At 36.4% G+C, this 22,020-nt stretch overlaps 1 protein-coding gene across 20 annotated transcripts in view; it reads right to left on the bottom strand.

The window, feature by feature from the left end:
- CPEB3 (cytoplasmic polyadenylation element binding protein 3) overlaps nucleotides 1-22,020 on the bottom strand; it is a 230,789-nt gene that overhangs the window by 115,627 nt on the left and 93,142 nt on the right. For 12 of the 20 annotated variants that reach the window (XM_070487189.1, XM_070487204.1, XM_070487225.1 and 9 more), the window contains exons 5-6: nucleotides 4,676-4,843; nucleotides 2,883-2,972 (exon numbers count right to left, since the gene is read on the bottom strand). In XM_070487189.1, the coding sequence (XP_070343290.1) occupies nucleotides 2,883-2,972; nucleotides 4,676-4,843 (258 nt within the window). Of the gene's footprint in view, nucleotides 1-2,882; nucleotides 2,973-4,675; nucleotides 4,844-16,217; nucleotides 16,242-22,020 lie in introns of all 20 variants that reach the window. The other 8 variants (XM_044754192.2, XM_070487221.1, XM_070487178.1 and 5 more) reach the window with 1 other exon arrangement.

Below are 22,020 nucleotides of genomic sequence, written 5' to 3'. Positions count from 1 at the left end.
TTTTTTTAAATTGTTTTCAAAATCCAGTGTATATTTTACACTTACAGCGTATCTCAATTCGAATTAGTCACATTTCAAGTGCTCATTAGCTACATGTGGCTAGTGGCTATCATACTGGACAGAGCAGTTCCAGAGAACTTGAGCATTCTATTGAAAAACAGAAGAAACGACCTTTCAATCAATGCCTATTTCTTTTTTCTTCTTCTTTTTCTCCCCAAAGCCCCCCAGTACATAGTTGTATATTTTAGTTGTGGGTCCTTCTAGTTGTGGCATGTGGGATGCCGCCTTAGTGTAGCCCAGTGAGAGTGCCATGTCCACAACCAGGATCCAAACCAGTGAAACCCTGGGCCACCGGAGCAGAGCGCACAAACTTAACTACTTGGCCACGGGGCTGGGCCCCTCAATATCTATTTCTAATGATTCAAATCAATGAAAAAAAAAATAGAATAGTCAATAAGTGACTATGGGAAGGACTGGCATGCTACCTGGAGAAATAAAGCGGGATCCCTTCTTGTGCCTTCTCCAATACAAATTCCAGACAGAAATTAGAAGCCAATATAAAAAAGTAAAATGAATTCAAGGGCCAGTAAAGAGAAAAAAAAATGCCTATAAAAGGATGTTATTTTAACCATCAGATTGGCAATGAATAAGAAAGAGTCACTTCCCTAGACCTTCAATAAAACTGTTTTGTAAATCAGGTACTATTGGTGGGAACATAAAAGTGTATGATCTTCCTTAAGGGTAGCTTGGCATTCTGTATAAATATGCACCTTGCTTCTGGAAGTTCACCCTAAGAGGTAATTATAAAAGGGCAAAAAGATGAAGGCACAAGGATATTCACTGAAGCATGATTCATGAAAGCAACAGCTAAAAGCAACTTAAATGTCCACCAATAGGATTGATTAAACAAAATAAGGTCATTAATGATAATGTAGGTTTCTTATAGAAAGACATTGATATTGCTGCAGGGAAAAGGCAAGTTTTGTATAACATGTATAGTGTGATCACATCTATGTAAAATTTAAAATTTCATATAAATGTCTATGTTCATAAAGAGATATCAGAAGGATATTTAATAAAATATATACAGTGATTATTTCTGATAGAGGTAGATTTGGGATAAGTTTCTTTGGACATGACCATATATATATATGTTGATCTTTGTTTTCATTTTTTACAACCATCATCTGACACCTTTTATCCAAGAATCATTTTTATAGCGTTTTTGACATGATTATTTTTTTCAACTAGCACTCTTAGAAATATCTTTTATACATGTCATTTTACAGAGTTTGCTACATGCACCACAGTGTGGTGGACACATTCTTTCATTGAAATAACACTGTCTTGATTCACATGTGCAACTAGTGCTCTCAGGAACACCTTTTCATACATGTGACTTTACAAGAGTGCATTACATGCAGCACAGTGTGGTGAACTCATTCACTGAAATAACACTACTGTGATTCAACAAATTATTAGCACTCCTAGAAACATGTTTTGAACATGTGCCTTTACATAGTGCCATACGTGCACCACAAAGTGGTGAACACATTCCTTCACTGGAATAATCAGCATGATGATTTTTATCCTTTCTGATTAATATAAAACTTAATTTAACTTTAAAAATTCTTGTAAAGAATTAACAGAAGAATGTTAAAAGTAAACAAACAGGCCTCTATTTAGTAACTTATTTTCATAGGTTATAAAGAGAGTGAGAGAGGCAGCCCTGATGGCCTAGTTGTTAAAGTTGGGTTCCGGTGGCCCAGGTCCAGTTCCCGGGCGCAGAACCACACCACTCATCTGTCAGTAGCCACGCTGTGCCAGCAGCTCACACAGAAGAACTAGAAGGACCTACAACTGGAATATATAACTATGTATTGGGGCTTTGGGGAGGAAAAAAAAAGAGGAAGATCGGCAACAGATGTTAGCTCGGGGTGAATCTTTCCCAGCAAAAAAAAATAAAATAAAGAGTGTGAGAAGAAGTATAGGTGACAGATAAACCTAATAAACCAGACATAAAAGGAAGCCACTTGCCTTTCCCAGGTTAAGCTATAATTTAATTCCTTACAAAGTATAGGAAGGACAAGTATTTTGACTCCATCTTCTTGTAGTGAGTAATGTTACATAATACTACATATCAAAAAAATTTCTTTAGAGATAAAAGACACTCTTGAAACAGATCTACAGAACATAACACAAGAAGAAAATTTCCTTTTTAACTCAAAACATTCTTCTATATAAATCTAGGAATATACCAAAAGTTAATATCATCAGAAAAGTTCCACAGAAATGACAAGCTATGAACAAAGTAATATATTTTTATGGTTTTGTAAAACATCAAAAAAGCCTACCAGAAATAAGGGAAGCAAGGTCATGTGAAGAGTCCTTTGCTAGTTTGCCCTCTACCCCTCAACAGGCTAAGTCACTTAGATACAGATATGGATAAAGGTAGTTTCATACAATGTCATTCTTCAGCCACTAGGTTTTCCAAGTTTGGGGTTTATAAGATCTATAAAACCACAGGGCTATGGGATATAAATAAAACTTGACTCTAAATTATCTTTTCCTCTCCCATCTCTGACATTCCCCAAAACTCTAGATCTTTTCTCTCAAATAATGAAAAGTTAGCACAAGCCTCATTCATACAGATTCACAGGACCTCACGGTCAATAAAAGAGATGCCATGAAACAATCAGTGTACTCCTGGGGGAATAGTCTCCAAATGGAAACAGTAAGTCACAAAAAGAGGACCAACCTAAAAATGTTTTCTTAATTGAGAGAAAAAAGTCACCAGCTATTTCAGGAGTTAAAAGGCTACCTTTTATTGAACTGCATCTTGGAGAAACAGGCAGGCAGTAGAGACATTTTATGTGCATTACCTTTAGGAGGAAAATATGACTTGCTTTCAGCTTTGTGGGGCCAGTCTACGACGAGAGGTCCAAACCTGCGAAAGCTGGCAGTGATCTCATCTACAAAACAAAGAAGGAATCTTAGCAAAAGAGAAAAAAATACTGCAAACAGAATAGCATAAAACGTGTCTTTTTATGTAAAAAATGTTTTGAGAGCTACTTTCTAAAGCAAATTTACAGAAGTCAAACCTACTAAGTGAAATACCATTGTTTGGGGGGTACATTTGGTTATTCACTTTCAATCATGCAGAATGTATTTCTAACTATAATTCATTTCCCTTCACTGCCAATAAATTTGATATAAAGAATTTGGAAGAAAAAATCTGACATTAGCTAAGGTGACCTTTCTGCCAAGTAAAAAGGAGACTCTAAAAATAGGAATGTTCTGTTTTTAGAAAAAAGGCAAAAGTATTCAAAATATTTAATGTGTGCTTTTATTCATATGAAATGATCTCTAAGATTATTAATCTTAGATTATTATTTTTAATCTAAGTTTATTAATGTCTAAGATTATTTTAGAAATAGATATGATTCATTTGGTGAGGTGAAGGGGCAATAAGTAGGTAATTCTATTTGGTGATAAGAAAAAGTTAAAAGCCAACGGTCTCTTTCCCATATATACCTACTACACATGCTATAAAGAAAATGTTTCAAAAGTTACAGCTCAATAAATTTATCTTTTCCTTCTGACTTTTGACTCAGAGCAGGAGGTTATAACTTAGCTCCTACTAAGCCTTAAGTTGCCACTCCCTCAGCCATGATCAAAACTTTGTCTTAAAGAAAAATCCAATTGATCAATGAGATTAACACTAGTACAAGAATAGTTTGAAGGAAAATGAGACTCCAGCTGTGTACAACTTTCAAGCAGCAAGTCTAAAATAAAAATATTTTTAGAGACTATTCTTCCCTCATCATGAAAAAAAGAAAATTATAATAAATTAGAGAAATGCCATAGCTGGAATAATGCTGGCAAAACAATTCTGCTTTAACGATATTTTTTTGGTAAATCCAAAGCCTACTAGAACCAGAGACATTGTTTTTTCCCTTAAGTTAACTTTGTCACAATTTTATTTCATTCATACATCCAGCAAATATTTATTGACAACATACTATGTGCTGACCGACTGGCTTTAGGCACAAGTGAAAACTCACTTTTGGACTGTGAGTATCTCAAAAATATATTAAAAATTCTAATTATTCTTCATTCTTTTAAAGGCAAGGGAGGCTTTTCATTAATAGGTATCTACATTAAAATATTAGATGATATGTGTGATGGACATGAGCAAAAGTTCTGGAATCAGACTGGTTTCGAGTTCCAACTGTACCTTTAGCTACATGACCTGCGACAAATTGTTTCCATCTGATCCTCAGGTTCCTCATCTATAAAATGGAGTTGGTAAGATATGCCTTACCAACTATGGGTATGGAAAGCTATTGGGATTAAATGAGATAATATAATGTGAAGCATTTAGCACAATAATAGGCTTATAGTAAGAGTTTCAGAAATAGTAGCTCTCATTATTATTTTAAAATTTATCCTCAAATTAATAACTAGGAAATGGGAAGCTCTTGGGAGACTGCTATGTATGAACACGTATGAACAGCAGACTTGAAGTGCACAACCTAGGACTTCCTCATCCATCAAACAGTCTCACCTCGTGCACACTAAGACATGAACGTCCTAAAGCTGCCTTGGAGAGGAGAGGCAGAGCACAGAAAGAACAAACCTGGCCTTTATAAAGTCATTAATGAATGCATAGTACCTTCATCAATATCAGGAGGAAGGCCTCCAACAAACACCTTTCTAGAGTAGCGTTCTACTCGTTCCCCATTTTGACAGCGAGTGGGAGAACTTAAGCCAGATGACAAGGACTGATCGCCATGACTGTCGTCCAGGAAGGCGTCTTCAAAGGGAAAGAGAGAAGATCGACCTGAAACAAATGTGGGAGTTTCTACAGTTAAAATGATTTTCCTGGACAAAAAATGCTTTATTAGAAGCCAAAGTAAAGAGTGAGGCATACAAAAAAATGTATCCTGAGCTGTGGCTTTTTGAATAAGTGACTACAGATTACCAGGTCTAGAAAAATTTATAACATCATTTTTGTGTAAAGGTATGTACAGCACAGAAAAGACGAGATTGATACTGAGGAAGAAGCATCAAAATTTGCAGCTGTTTTTGTTGCTAAAAAATCACTACATTTTACTCATACAGTCCCTATCACCACTGCTAAAAATATTCAGCAGTTACTTTTCCTTTCCCCAGGCATTTCTTAAAATAAATGGAAAAGTTATCCTTATTCACAGATTTTTATTTGCTCTTTACGGTGACCTCAGAAGTTCGGTTCTAAAGATTAGCCCTGACAGTTGAGGGAATATTAAAGGGATGATAACTTATCTGATAGCAGGACTAAAGATGACCAAGTTTTCCTTACCATTCCAAGCTATTCCAATTTGGAAATAAACATCTATGATAATAAAAGGTGGGGAAAGTAAATGAAAATATATAAATTAAGAGGTGGAAGTACACACGTAGATGTGGTTACCATATCTTTACCCTACTAATCTAAGCCATATTTTATATCACTCAAAAAATTATTTTCATAGTTAACTCTATAGCCAAATAAAGTTTGTAGAGCAAAGGCACCTACCCACTCCACACGACTATAAGATACTAGCAGTCAGAGTCTGTTAATAAATGTAACACAATAATGCCATCTGGTATTGCAAAATAAAGTCTAAGTTTAAAAACAAATATATTTCCTGTTTGAGTCACTGAGCTCCTGGTAAAACTTTCCTCTAGGTTCACTCTAAAAAATAACCGTCTTGAACACTCTAACTTTTGAAATAAAGAAAAATTCCCCTCCCAAATAAATTCACACAGTCTTCAAAAAAAGAACAGGGTCTTCTCCATTTAGTCTATATCCTGTCGATATTTCCCTGAAACCTAGGTTCTGCGTCACTACAGCCAACTTTCTAAAACAGAATATAAATAGCCTTTAGAAAAATACTGGACATTTATTTCTTTTACAAAAAAATAGTTACTAATATAACTCTGTTTATTTTATGAACAACCCAGGTGGTGTAAGAAAGGCACTGTTTTGATGTTGGGAGTTAATAAATAAAAGAACCAAAGAATTTTTTGTTCAGTTCTTCTCAGCTTAGCTACAAAGAAACAGAACAAAATTTGTCATCTCATGTCACCTAGGTTTTTTAGCCTGGCAGGAACAAACAATAGACAGTAAATTCTCATCCCTTGGTGTCTGTTTTGATCACTATGGGTAAAAGAAATACATCTGCAGCTCAACTACAGGCAAAATGAGCTTCCCAAACACATCCAGAGATGTTCTCCCACGGCCGTCAGATTTGCTTTTCATGTAGTCCAGGCTCAGTGAACTATGTGCCTACTCTGTGACAGGGGCACACACAGATCAGCATTTCCCACAGAATGTTCCTACGCCCACCTCTCACTCTCAACACGAGTAACATGAGATGCTCAGAAAACAAAAGCTGGTGGGAGGGGAGGGAGAACTAAATAATTTTGGAAAATACTGCACACCTTACACCCTTTCCAGAGAGTCACAATCCGCATGAGGATACAAAAGTCTGGAAAAAGTTCTTCAGCAAAGTAATCCTGGATTTACGATAAAGGAAACTTTAACATACATAACTCAGTGGAAAACACTTGAAGAAATATTTTTCTACATTCCAGGAAGACCAAACAAGATAGTTATTTGGAAGTCTCTGCTTGTGAGAGAGATAGGTACGTACATAATTATAAAATGGAGAGAGAAGTATTAAGAGAAGACTTTACCAAGTGACACAACATAAGAGTACAATCTACTGTTCTATAGGAGATGGAGGGGAAAAAGACCTTTAACATGATTTCACAGGAGGGCAATTTTGAGCAGAATCTTGTGGGAGTTTCTAAGGTAAAGAACAAGAATCCACAGAGAAAGAACTTTGAAAACTGCTCTCGATCTTTTCCTCTAAACCTGCTCCTCTAGCATTCCCTGCAATCTTAATAAAAACGACTATTATCTACACCCAAGTCAATCCAGAAATCTAGGAGTCATCCTTGACATCTCCCTTTCTTTCATAGTCCACATCTAATCTCTTTCTCACTAAGTCCTACCAAAATTCAAGCTACAAAATAATTCTTCAATCCATTCAGTTCTCCCCATCTTCAGTCCTAACATCTTGGTCCAGATCACCATCATCTCTCCCCTGAACTCACAGTCTAATGAGTTTATACAACAGCCTGTTTAGTCTACTGATTCCCACCTTATACCCCTACAATGCTGTCTCCATAAAATAGCCAGTCACCATTTTCAAATATTAATCTGAACATATCCACACTCCTCACCCTTATTCTTAAAACCCCGCAATAACTTCCCATTTTGGATAAAGCCAAAAAAAAAAAACTCACTGTAAACAGTAAGGCCTCTGCCTACCTCTCCTACATCATAGCTGCTGCCTCTTCCTGATTCACTAACTTTCAATCACACAGACCTCTTTTGAATTTCCTGATTATTCCTCTTTGCCTCAGGCCCTAAGGACAAGATGCTCACCCTACCCAAAACAAACACCCTCTTCTCAACTCCCACTTTCCTAGTTAATTCCTACTAATTCTTCAGGTCTCAGCTGACAAGTCATTTCCTCAGGTGGAACTTTCCTGACCTTCTAGATTAAGTTAGATCCACTTTTCTATCCACTCATAGCACTTTTGCTAACGCTTTTCCCACTTACTATTACATTATTGTATGTGTTTTTATTTGGTATCTCATTCCCCAACCCCATTAAACTGTAAGTTCTATTAGGACAGGGACCAATTTAATTTTGTTCACCACTATATCTTCATGTCCTAATAAGGGCACATAAAAGATAGCCAATAAACGTTGAAAGTGAGGCAGCATCCAGAAAAGGAAAACAGTATGTACAAATACATGTGCTGTAAGCACATGCTGGAACACAATACACAAGTGTGGGAATAGCAAGAGATGGGACCACGTGCTAGAAAATTGAGACCTTTTCTGTTGCTTCTATTTGTTCAAGGATTATATTCTATACTCTATATTACAAAAGCAGTAGGGAAATTTCCTGTTTTCCAAATTTAATATTTCATTCCAATATTAGCTTTTTGTGAACTACACTCACCCTGGAGACTCGGATATTCCCATCTAATCCATCTTCCATCCTGTCAGAATGACTTCTCTAAGATGCCGCTGACCATGTTATTCCTTCTACCCCAAATCCGACAATAGTTACCATCACCTCCACCAGCAATTTGCACCCAGGGAGAGGGTGGACAAGGTGAGAGTCTGAAGAAATCTCCAGATGAGAGATGAGGAAGTCTTGAACCAGAGCAGTGAAGAAAGAGAAGAAGCGGATGTTCAAGACATTCTGGTCAAAGAGAACTTTCCTTCTGCATGGCCAACACAACCACAGCTTCCCCAGAGTATTTTGGCAAAGAAAATAAAAGCAAGAGTTAATTGTAAAAATTTGTACTGTTTTAAAAATTGGTTATGGGTACTGAAGAAACTTTCCAAGGTTTTGAAATCAAGCCTCTGTCTTATTATTAGTATTTAGAGTACCATAGACTTTAGCAATAAAGTTGCCCTTTGAAATGAAACTACTAAGCATTCACACATATGTGATATTTCTCTAACTGTAAGAACTAAGAATATAGGCCTCAGAGTCCAATCTCCAGATCTACTTAATCTGAATCTGTAGGGGTCAAACTTGAAAATCTGCACTTCCAACAAATTTCCCCAGTGATTCCTATGCTCAAGTTTAAGAACCACTGAAACAGAGATTATCTGTCTATAGCAGGCAGCCACTGATACTGTGTGAAGTGTATGAAGCCTTGGGAAACATCTTAGTTCCATCAAGTTAAAGAAAGTATATCCTCAGGAATGGAATGTAAAATCTGTAATCTAATCAACCTTACTGTAACATGACTGCCTAAAGTGCTGATGGAACAAAAAGTCTACAGGAAGCATCTAAAAGACAGAAGTGTAGAGTAAGAACTTGTAGCATTTACCCAGCACAGACCAACAGGAGACAAGAGGATTTTATCATACTGTTGGGATTACTCCTCTGTGGGACAGAATGGTTCATTTGATGTTCCCATAGCCTAAAAACTATTTCCCTATTCTCTAATTATAAGCTCCTGAGGACTGTTCTATTAATTTAGTACCTTGCTATTGTGAAGAGGTGACCCTTGAACTAGCAGACAAATAATCAGCCACTGAAATTGTATTTCTGTTCCATCCATCCATCTCCATGATAAATTAAAACACTGGTATTCTAATTTGTCCAGTGGTCCCTTGCAAGGTTGGTATTCATACATTCATTTGGTTGGTATAAATCCATCCTCCCAAGACAAATTCTCCCTGGGAAGATGAGTAAAATTTTAGTCCCTGGACATGTGTTACTAGAAACTGAAACTTTAAGAGGCTGCACCCAAATTGTGTCCCACGAAAAGCCCTGCTTCACTAACTAGCATCTCTCTGACGGATTTCTTTTTTTTTAATGAAAATACTCCCCAAGACCAAAATCTTTTACATAAGCCATGTTACTTACCAAAATTACATTCTTATGTACCTAGCATATAAATCTGCTTTAGAATCTCATAATACTTACATATAAAATATTCATATTCAATATCTCAACAGAAGTAGGAGAAATGTTTCTCAACTGCTACAATTTGACTGTTTGGCTTTCTCTTCCACCAACGATCTGGTTTTCTGATATTTATTTTCAATTAATAACCAGAATGTAGTTTTTGGTCCCGTATTGGACAAATAATCTCTGAATGACTTAAAGCTAAAGGAGCCTTGTAAGAACAGTGCCAACTAAGAAACCCACAAAGCACTAGTTAAGCACAGAAGGCTTGCCCAAGAAAACTCTTCCCCAGGAGGCTCCCTTTCCTGCAGCTTATGATGGGAAAACAAAAGCCCACTGGCCATGCTGGGCTGCCAAAGCTGCTGGGACCTCACCTCTGAACTCCCACCAATGCCTCTGCTGTCAATCCAGCAGTTCCAGGACACTTCTGGCCCAGTACTTCCATTCCAAGCCTGACCTTTTCCATCTTAGTTTTGCAACTAGCTTAGAAATTAGTCACTATGGGGGTTTAAAAAAAAAACGGATTATGAGGCATGACTCTTAAGAAAAACCTGCCTGGGAAGTCAAGATAGTCAGGCTTCAACTTAGGCTGTACTCTGTGACCTTGGACAAGACATTTCACTTACCAGAGTTTCATTTATGTAATGAGAGATTTGAACTAGATGTAGGGTTTTCAAATCTCTGGGGCCAGCAGAATTCCTTCTATTACACAAAAATCTTATAGAAAACCCTAATAAATAAATAAAAATACATCTTACTTGGCATTACTATGTGAATATCTCTTAGGCATCACAAATTTAATGTGTTTACAAATGAACTCTTGAAACTTACCTTAAGCTTATTTTTTTTCCAGTCTCATTTCAATACATGGCATCACAATTCACCCATCTGCTCAAGCTAGAACCTGAACGTCATTTGTGAGTCTTCCTCCTTATTTACTCTCCACATTCAATTCTCCAATCTAATGCCATTAAGGTGGGTTGATTCTACCCTCCAGAATATATCTTCCATTTATTCACTTCTTTCTACCTCCATTGCCATGACCCTATCCTAAAACACCATCATGTCTTGCCTAGACTACTAACATCATTTCAAACTAGACAACCCACTTCTCCTCACTCCACTCCAAACAGTAGCCAGAGTGCTCTTTTAAAAACGTAAGTCCAATCACTTGACCCTGCTTTAAAACACTCATAGATTTCCTCCTGCACTTGGACCAAGTTCAAAATCCTGCTGAAGCCCAGCAAGATCAGATTTCCTTCCTTCTTCCAACCTCATCTTAATGCACCCTCCCCTCTCCCATCAAGCTCAGCCATTCTGGGCTCTACATACTTCCTCAAACACGCAAAGCCTTTTCTTGCCTCAAGCTACCCTCGCCTTTATTTTTTTATTTTTATTCTTTTAAATGCAGATTCTGACTCAGGAGGTCTAAGGAGGCCCAAGAGTCTGCATTTCTTTTTTTTTTTTTTTAAAGACTGGCACCTGAGCTAACATCTGTTGCTAATTTTCTTTTTTTTTTTCTTCTTCTCCCTGAAGCACCCCCCCAGTACATAGTTGTATATTCTAGTTGTAGGTCCTTCTGGCTCTGCTATGTGGGACACCGCCTCAGCATGGCCTGACAAGCAGTGCTAGGTCTGCGCCCAGGATCCAGACCAACAAAACTCTGGGCTGCCAAAGTAGAGTGCACAAACTTAACCATTTGGCAACGGGGCCAGGCCCTACTCCCGCCTTTAATAACATCTTTGTTGAGATATAATTTACATATCACATAATTCATCCATTTAACCCATTAGCTGTCACTCCCCATTTTTCTCAAACCCTCTCAGCCCTAGGCAACCACTAGTCTACTTTCTGTCTCAATAGATTTGCCTATTCTGGACACTTCATAAAAGTGGAATCATACAATATGTGATCTTTTGTAACTGTCTTCTTCCACTTAGCATAATGTTTTCAAAGTCTATCAATGTTGTAGCATTTATCAGTACTTTGCCTTAAGCCTCTTACAATAGCTGTCTTATGATGTCTGGAATTTTCTTTAAAATATTCTAAGAGAAAAAAGGGATGGGATATATTAAACAAGATTGGCAAAATGTTGATAATCATTGAAGCTGAATGATAGGAATATCATTCATTAAACTACTCTATTTTTATATATGTTTGAAATTTTCCATAATAAAAAAATTTATTTAAAGACAGTTGTCTTTCCATCCTTTGGATTTCAGTTTAAACAATACTTGTTCAGAGAAAACCACCCTACTTTAGAGAGAACCTCCCATTTCTCCTGCCTAGTACTTATCACAAATTTTGAGTATAAAAATGTTTATTTCATTTATTTATTGTGAACACTCAGTAGTGAAACAGAACACATCTAGAGTCTAGCACAGCTTCTAACCTACAGAAAGCACGTGAACACAATAAACGAAATTAGGGTGGACAGCTCATTATTTCGTAAGGCCTCTCCCAGAGCAACTTCTTGCAAAAGTGAAAAACTAGTGATCTTATTCCCGTCATCATCTGCTGTGGTCAAATTTTCCTATTACTATAAGTAGTAACATTTCATATACTATAATCATGAACACTCAGAAATTTCTTCAGCTATCCATGTTTCTTTCTGCGACTATTCATTCCTTTAGACAAGAAAGCTCACACAACTGGGTTTGAATTAAGAGGATGGCCTGTTTGTACCATGGTCTCACTGACATAGCTGGTCTCTCCTCTCTTAGGCAGGCTTTTAGCAGAAAGATCCAACTCCAACTTGGTACACAAGTTTGTTTTATCGGATTTTTAGAACCTTTGTTATCAACTAAATCAACCATTAATGTCAATAGATTTTTTATGGATTAAATATACACAGAAGTACATTTTACAATAGTAACTCCAATCCAATAGTAACTCCAATAGTAAAGTAACTCTAATCATTCTTTGAATTTGCTCATTTACATTATTTAAAAGGATCTTTTATATTATCCTTGCTGTTCTTAAAGAAATTAAGTTAAACATCAAGAGGACTGGCACAACCAACATGTCTACTTATGGACAAAAGTCTCCCAGAGACCATAAAAACTCATGTGAAAAGAAACAACACAACATATATTTTAACCAGGTGTGCTGCTAAATGTGTAGGCAAATATCTCATATGACACTACCCATGATACTAGTTTCTAACAGGGGCTGCAGTTCTGTAGGAAAACATATATCAAAGGCTGTGAAAGCCAGAATACCCAGAAGGAAATGCTAAGATTCTTTGGTGTCATTTTGGTTCCACAGGGGTAATCAATATTTGTCTACTGGAAAACACCTCATAAAAAAAAGTGGGTATCAATGGGAAATATAATTGGATATTTAAATACTTTATATACAATCAATATTCATTTTCAAATCCTATTTTTTCACATCTAATTCTTCTTCTTCCCTGCTACTATTGCTTCACCTACACCCCTGGAAGCACTTGGTTTGCCAAAGAGTCTAGCCTCCAATACTTGTTTCTCCATCTAAGCCTTCAACTGATGTCCAAGTCCTCTCCTGTTTTCATTACTTGTATCATGAAACCCTCTTTCTAAAGCCTGACATATCTGTGTCGAGGAGTCTTATCCTCTGTTTCAAAAGCCATTCATCAGGACAGGACAGACCATCTCATGGCCAACTCTCCTCTCCAGCTGGCCCCCACTGCAAACGCTCAGAGACATATGCTTCAAGCAACCTGGTCATGCCAATCTCACCTTGAAGCTTCTTTCAAGTTGAGTCACATACCTGGAATGTCTTGCTTCCCACTCCTCTTCCATCACCCAAATAGTTCCTGAAATTCTACCTATTCTAGGTTTATCAGGAGAGGTGAAAGATTCCACTGGCCTAAATCTTGCTAATAGACCTCAAAACTGTCACAGATAATTCTCCTTGCTTTCTATTCCTAAAATATTTACCAACGTGTATATCTAACGCATAGAATACGAGTTATAGCTAAAACTTAATCATAGGTAAAGTAACATACATCAGGAAGTTCACTTTTTATGCTTTTAAGGGAATGTCTAAATTTTGCTTGGAGGAAAGAAATCAAGCATTCATATAATCCCTGATCACACAAATAAATGAGCATGAGGAAGTCTGTCAGTTCGTCAAATTTATACTATGCAGTGTTGACCTAGATGAGTATATTTCAGGGAATGAGAGTGGATATGAGGTACACCTGCCCCATCCCACATGGCTATGTCACTAGATTTAAGGAAGATGACTTGTCTTTTTCAACTTTTGGAATAGAGGACTAAAATGAGAGCACAGAACAAAATTTTTCTGCCTGTTCTTTTCTCATTACAGAAAGTCAACATCAGTCTTTTAGTCCTCTCTCGCACATGCTCTCTGTCTCTCTCTGTCTCTCTCTCTCTCACACACACACAGAAACACACAGAGACACATCTCATCTTCTTCATCTACAACTATCAAACCACAGACATAGAGAGCAAGGAACAAGTCATTCTAGGCAGTGTTTAGCTTGGCACTTGTTGCAAAGATGATCATGGCTTCTGAAAATGATTAAGTCAAAACTTAAAAATAGATAAAGGGAAGGTAACATGAAAATAGGAAGAATAATTATTTTTTCAGGAGTTTAGAAACTGTGAGTGATATTATATTCTTGATGTTTACTATTTAATATACTCCAATTTGTAAAAATAAAATAACTTTTTAAAAAATATGATGCCAAACTCTGGCCTGCATAGATGTGGAATGTTACATAAAAACAATCCTCATCAACAAGCATGTAATAAGTACTAAATACATGTAGGTCACAGTGTTAGGCACAAGAGACAACTTTCCTCAAAGAACTTATATTCACTTGAAGAATCAGGTCATACAGAAAAGACAGGAAGAATGTAAGACAGTCTAAGCAGAGGAAAACACTGCCTGCAAGGCCACTGGGCAAGGCTTCCTAGAAGATGAAAGGCTTGAATCAGGCCTAAATGCATGAACTAAGGACAGGCCTTAGATAAGTAAATGACAGGAGGGGTGGATAGTACTTGCATTGGCCAGAGAGTGGAAAAGCACAGAGATTGGTCAGGGGAAGGTGAGGTGGGAAAAATGGAGATGATGAGGCTGGTGAAACAAGAGATGCCAGAAGATGGGAATCCTGAATAGAGGAGGGTGACATGGACAAAGTGGTGTTTCAGAAAGATGAAACAACTGAAATGGAAAGGGAGGGATGAGGCCTGAGAAACTAGAGGGAACATAGTGACAAGATCTGGTGACTGATCAGTGCATAAGAAGAGGAGAGGACAGCCCTATTGTCTACCCTCCAGATGGTGTCTATTTTCCATGTAAAATGGTCCATTCCCTATTTCTTCCTGAGAGTGGTCAATTTTCTAGCAACATGAGAAAAAAATATATGATACAAAATGATTTCTAGGAATATTATTTTCTACACTTTAAATTTAAAAATAAGAAATGTTAAAAAATGTTAAATGGTATTTATGGAAACATGGTTTAAAAATAATCAACTACACAAATGTTTTTCTTCACCATGAAAACAAAACTGACTATACGATTCAACCATGAAAGAAAGTTTCAATGGTAACTCAAATATATATTAGGTTCACATTTGCTGTGGAATAAATAATAAAATACTGTGAATTTAATATTATTATCTTCTTTTCAGAACTTAACTACAAAGTCTGAGACAGCCTGATGAACACTGAACATCACCCAGTAAGCAGCCAAAAGACAAAGGTTCCAGACTTGGCTCTGACTTCTAACTTGAGATCACACAGTAAGTAAATTACTTCATCTCTCCCAGCTTCTGCAAATGAACACCAAAGCAACTTACATTTGTAGAATGCTTTTGGTTTTCCTCTTTCTTTATACTACAACTTCACTAACACTCTTGAAGTTGGACAAGATTGATTTTATTACCTCATAATTTACAGATGAGGATACCACACGTAAGCGATAAAGCAGTGATTACAATCTAGGTCTTTGGCTCTAAATCTCATATTCTTTCTGCTACATTAGGCTTATCCTACCTACTTCATAAAATTGTTTGAACAAATCATAGATATGGAAATGCTTTAGAAAGGTTACAGCATTACACAAATGAAAGCAATATTATTTTGTCTGAGTGTGACCAGGAAAGAATGCAAGTTTTATGGGGCCTAGAGTCTACACAAGTTGGGGATCCCTCTTTAAAAAAAAGAATACAAAAATAAGGTAAAGATTTTGGAGGGGGCCCATGAAAGTGAGGGTCCCTGAAACTTAAGCTTCATTTAGCTTCAAGGTAAATCTGCCTCTGGATGTAAAACAAAAAATTCACCAGTCAACCTACTAAGATCAAGAATTGCCCTCTAAAACCTAAATTCTACCTTCTAAGGAGTGTGAAAAGAACAGTGGATACAAGACAAAAAAACATGTATGCTTGGCCTTTATTCTGTCAAGATCATTTGCAATAAACCATATAACAAAAATTTCCAGGTAGAAAGTCTTTGCTATGTCTTTATTAGGATTAGAAGAATAAATTACCAACTAACAACAAAAAATAATTATAATGAAAGTGATAAGAGAATTATTTTGCTAAAATAATTAAGCTAGAACATCATACCATACAATAATTATTGTTTTACATACACACAAGTATAAACACACACACACTCGTATTTACTCACAATTTGGCAAGCAAAAGATCTCATTAAAAAAATTTACCTCGTCTCCGCCCATAGCTCCTGGCTGCATGTAAACACAGAAGAAAACCATGGGTATTTGTATCAAAATGGTGAATTTAAAAATAAAAAAATATTCACACAAACCTTTTCTATGTATTCTCAGAATTAATTAATCTGGAGATACTGTTCAACTTGACTGCAGACATATATAAAAAAAACTTTTACGAAGCACAAGTTAAATCACAATCTTAAAGAGAAATTCAACTGGACGTGGCAGCCACTGGAAAAGATACAATGGGTGCTTAAGTTTCACAAGTCTTATAAGGATTTATATCGTGGCCCATTATCTATATCATATATAGAGAAATAGAGTTATTTTAAAATTTTTTCAGATTTTTACATCTTCATTTGTACTATATATTACCATCAGACATTACTTTAAAGAAAAAACCATTCATTCTAAATAACTAAAAACTGTAGTGGGTGGTGGTCATTCTGAGTTTCTCCTCACACACACACACATACATGCACACACACTTCATAAATACAGTCCCTGAAAATTGTATAGATATTTTACACACAATTAACTCTTGCTTTAGAGAATGTGTTTCTGTAAAATTTTCAGTGAAGTTTCTCTTAGTCTCCCCATTTACTTTCCATAGTATCACAGATGGGGAGAAAACATATCTTTTTCATCTAGAAAGTGAACTGAAAAAGTAGTAAGGGATTAAGGTACTTGGTACATCCCAAGCCATGCTCAGGAATAGAGTGCATTGAACATTTTCTTCCCCTTCAAAACTCAAGACCCACAGAATGCATTGTTACAGTGTTTAATAGAGCCAGACTGTGGTATCATACATATATTGCTAGGAGATCCTGTCATCTAAAATGATTTTCAAAGTGGAAAGTTTTTCAAATTTGAAACCTCAAGTTCTATAAAAATAAATGAGAACTGTAACTCATTTTTTAAAGCATAAAACGTCATAATAAAAGATAATTTGGGGTTACATTTACAGTATAAGGTAGTACTAAAGAACACTATTTCTCTCCTAGGAAAAGAACTCAGACTTTTCAGGTGGAAAGTTGAAATACCAGTTGGCCAATCTCATCATCTACTAGTTCCCACTTTTCTTCAGATATCATACTCACCCTTGCCAGACAACTTTGGCTTCTTCACTTTCCCTTTACACAAATATTAAAAAGGATTATCCAATTCAAGTTCTACTTGCTCCCTAGCTCCTTCCATCACTATAATTCTCAATGAAAAACATCTCTTCTGAATTTACAAAGCAATTACTATTTAATCACTTACACAGGGAATGAATCTCAAAAAAAAAAATTTAAGGAACTTTTGCACTTTTCATATGTGGAACCTGGAATTCATCTCCCCACGGAAGGTATAATAAATGGTAGTTTCCTAGCGTGGCCTCCCAAAAAGTCTACTTCATTTATAATAATATAGGTGAATCAATACTCATAGACAACACTTACAAAGAGAATAAATAGGTTTTGACATCCTACACTTATTTCTTTGTTCCTTCCCTCATCCCCAATGATGTCATGCTGCCCAACACCCTAACTGCAAAACCTCTATTTAGGGAGGAAATAAAACATTCTGTATTTCAAAATTATTCATTTCTCTTCCAAACAACAAATTCCCATTCTTTCATTATTGATTTCTGGCCAGATACTCAATGCAAAAGAATCTGATTACAATACTAGGTACAAATGACTCATCAGACCTTAACACCCCTAAAGGATAAATGAGAATGGTGTTCACTCAAGTCTTCAAATGCTAAATATTCAGGTAATAAAGAACATGAAGTGAATAGATGCAGACAGGCATGGGGGTAGAGTAAAGCATCCTGAATTGGGGAGAGGGGGAAGAGTTGCAAAAGACATACTTGGGAGCTTTGGGATTTTTTAAAAGATTCTATCCTGGGGCTGGCTCCATGGCCAAGTGGTTAAGTTCACGCGCTCCCCTGCAGGTGGCACAGTGTTTCATTGGTTCGAATCCTGGGCACCGACATGGCACTGCTCATCAGGCCACGCTGAGGTGGCGTCCCACATGCCACAACTACAAGGACCCACAACTAAAATATACAACTATGTACTGGCGGGCTTTGGGGAGAAAAAGGAAAAAAATAAAATCTTTAAAAAAATAAGATTCTATCCTATCTATTTTTTTATTTAGCTGAAGAAGATTTGCCCTGAGCTAACATCTGTTGCCAATCTTCCTCTTTTGTATGTGAGCCACCGCCACAGCATGGCCACTAACAAGTGGTATAGGTCTGCACCCAGGAACTGAACCCAGGCCACTGAGGCAGAGTGCACCAAACTTAACCACTAGGCCACCAGGGATGGCCCATACCTGCAAGTTTTAATCAAAGTTCAGTTCATGATTTTTATTGATTCTTCTCTTTTTCTCTAATCAAAGACAGTAAATTGGTTCATGTCAGCCTGGGAATTCTGACATTATGGAGGCAAGATGGCATATGGAAGAGGCAGCCAATTTAAAGAAGTGATCTGAGATGCTTCAATTTGCTTTCATCATTCATTGTGGCATTTAATTATGTGCTACCTTGGTCCTAATTTCAGTATTTTATCTATAATCTCTATAGTGATTATTATTATAGCAGCTAAAACTTTAATGGTATTTACTATGTACCCAGAACAGTTCAAAATGCTTTACATGTATTAATATCATTTAATACATCACAACATTATGATGTAAGTATTCTTACTAGCCTCTCCTTACAGATGAGGAAAATGGGGCACAGAATTAAATATCTTTTCTAAAAATCACACAGCCAGGAAGTGGTGGACTTGGAATATAAATCTAAGCACTCTGGATCCAGAGTGCACACTTTCAACCACCTCACCATACTGTTAAATTTCTAGGGGGCAAGGTCTACATTTTGTACTTTTTTTAATATCCTCTAATGCACCTGGCAGAATGCTCTGTGCCAAGCTGGTATTCAACAAATATGGCTTGTTAGCTGAGTGCACAATCAAGGGAGGGAGTAATACACGCCCTGATGGGCTTTCGAATGTAGGTCAACTCTGTTGGTGATTAAAAATTTGCTCATATGATGGCCATTTGCAAATAGACTAATTAGAGTCAAACTCTTCCCTAAGGGAGAAATAATGAAATGAACACCAAGGAGAGAAATTTTGGAGCACAAAAGTAGTGCTTTCCCCTGAGAACAAACAGGACTTTTAAACAAGAAAGAATATTGAATATATAAACTATATGAGATAGCACAAAATGACCCCACATAGAAAAAAAAAAAGAGAGAGAGAGTAATGTAACTAATTCCATCTATATACTATATTCTATGCTAGTATAAATTCATACCAGATGTGATATACTTTCAAAGTCCTATCTACTTCCTCCAAGAACTTTAATACTTGATTCTCAATCATCATCATCACAGATAAAATTATTTTACCATTTTATAAGCACTAAACAATTTTAGGCCTCAGAAAAATTACATTTAATTTGTAGAAGTCAAGGTTGTGGTACTCTTGGCTAGGGGTATTAACAGGAAGGGAACCTGAGAGGGTTCTGGGTGTTGATAATATTTTGGTCTTGATCTAGGAACTGGTTATATGGTTGTGTTCAATTTGTGATAATACATCAAGCTATACGTTTATAACCTGTGCATTGTTTGGTATGTATATTATACTTTAATAAAAAACAAAACATTACAAATATTGTAGACTGGTTCACAGGATAAAAGGTTACAAGATTAATGTAGAAAATCCAAAATGCTAACATTTTTTGTAGTCTTTAAATCATAAACCAGAATATTCCAAAATTTAAAAAGACTAGACTTTCAATCCATCAGAATAAATAGAAAAAGGCACATGCACTTTGTAGTGGGATATGCCAAATTTATTCTGAAAATAAGTTTACATGATGAATGACTAGCACATTGTGAATGGCACTCTCATGTTAATGGTATGGTACTTTGTTAGGCATATGAGGAAACACAATAAAATGGATCATCTGTTACTCCTTATGACTTGGCCTGCACTCAGTTTTAAACAGTTGCACTCATACATGTGATTCCCCAAGGGCATGTTATGATCTGATTTTAAAATCTAAACTAATTCTTCAACTACATGGATTCATCCAAATTCGCTGAAATTTCCCTAAGCAAAGTAACATCATATACAGATTCCACCACAGAGGCTCAAAAATGAGAGAGAGAGAGAGAGAGAGATTGATCTCCATTCTATTGTGTATCAAAGTAGCATGCACCATTTCAGAAACTTTAAGCAGAGTCCCTGAGGTGCTATACTCATGAAAAACAAATGAACAGGATACAGCGACCTTAGGATAACATTTTACTCACTGGCTTGGAAATATCTGTCAAGACTGTTAAAGTCAACTGTAACAACAAACTGTTAATTACTTTCCTTGCAATAAAATCAGTTTCTTAAAACCCCCTGCAAACACTTTTTAAATATCATTTCAGCAGGCAAAATTAAATTCTATTTGAACATCTAATGGCTCCTTTCAGCTTCCATCTAAGTATTAGTCACGTGAAAAATTCCAACTAAGATGGGTTAAAATCTTAAAGTTAGTACAAAAATGTCCCCTTTTCCCTAATTAGACTGTAAATTCCCAAAGAGGAGAAGTGATGAAGTTTGTCCCATAAATTCTCCTCTTCTATCTTTGTCTTCATAATGTCAGGTAAAATAGTTTTAGCCCAGTGAGTCTCAATTCTGGCAAATTATAATTGAAAGGATCAATTTCTCCATAAACAATATGAACTTAGCAGGTAAAAATGATCCTTGAAGGGATGGGATACATTTTCATCTGCTACATTCACATAAAGTATTTGGACATTTTAAAATCCCTTCTTCCTACCCTTCTCTCTTTGACTCACCCATTTTTCTCAGGAAAATCTTTTTTTCCATTCCATTTGCAAGCCTAAAAAGTAACACTAATAGCTGACAAGCATACTACTACTGTTACTGACATACTTTATAAAGGAGAAGAAATATCATAAAGGAAAATATAATAACCTACTGATAATTTGCCATGCTCCAGGAACTCTATGCTAAATGCTTAACATGTCTATTCTAATTCCCAAAGTGACTATCATAATATATATTCCCAGATGGGCAAACTGAGGTGCAGAGAGAATGACCAGCCTCAGGTTGTTCAGCTACTGAACACCAGAGCTGGGACTGAATCTAGGTCCACACTGGCTCTAAAGCATTTATTCTTTTTTTCTTTTAAGTTGAAGTATTACTTAAATTCGATAAAACATCCACTGTAAGTATACAGTTTGATCAATTTTGGCAATCATATACAGTTGTGTAACGACTACCATCATAATCAAGATATAAAACAGTTTATCTCCCTAAAAAATTTCCTTATGCCCGTTTGCTATTGGTCCCATCCCCCAACTCATGGTCCCTGGCAACCATTATTTTGCCTTCTGTACCACAGTTTGGTTTGCCCTTTCTACAACTTCTTATTAATGGAATCAATGTGTTTGATTTCCTTTACTTAGTATGTTTTTGAGATTTATCCATGTTGCATGTGCTAATATTTCATTTCTCTTTATTGCTGAGTAGTATTCTATAATATGGAAATACCACAATTTATCCATTCAGCAGTTGTTATGGACTGAGATGTGTCCCCCTAACATTCATGGGTTGAAGCCCTAACCCCCAATGTGACTGTACTTGAAGACAGGGTCTTTAAAGAGGTAATTAAAGCTAAATGAGGTCATAAGGGTAATCCAATAAGACCCGTGTCCTTATAAGAAAAGGAGATAATCAATCAGGAATGCCCTGGGGCTGGCCCGGTGGCACAGCGGTTA

This window comes from Equus asinus, chromosome 2 (assembly GCF_041296235.1).
Source record: "Equus asinus isolate D_3611 breed Donkey chromosome 2, EquAss-T2T_v2, whole genome shotgun sequence".
In the NCBI taxonomy this organism is placed as follows: domain Eukaryota; kingdom Metazoa; phylum Chordata; class Mammalia; order Perissodactyla; family Equidae; genus Equus; species Equus asinus.
This window is presented reverse-complemented; position numbering and strand designations above follow the sequence as displayed.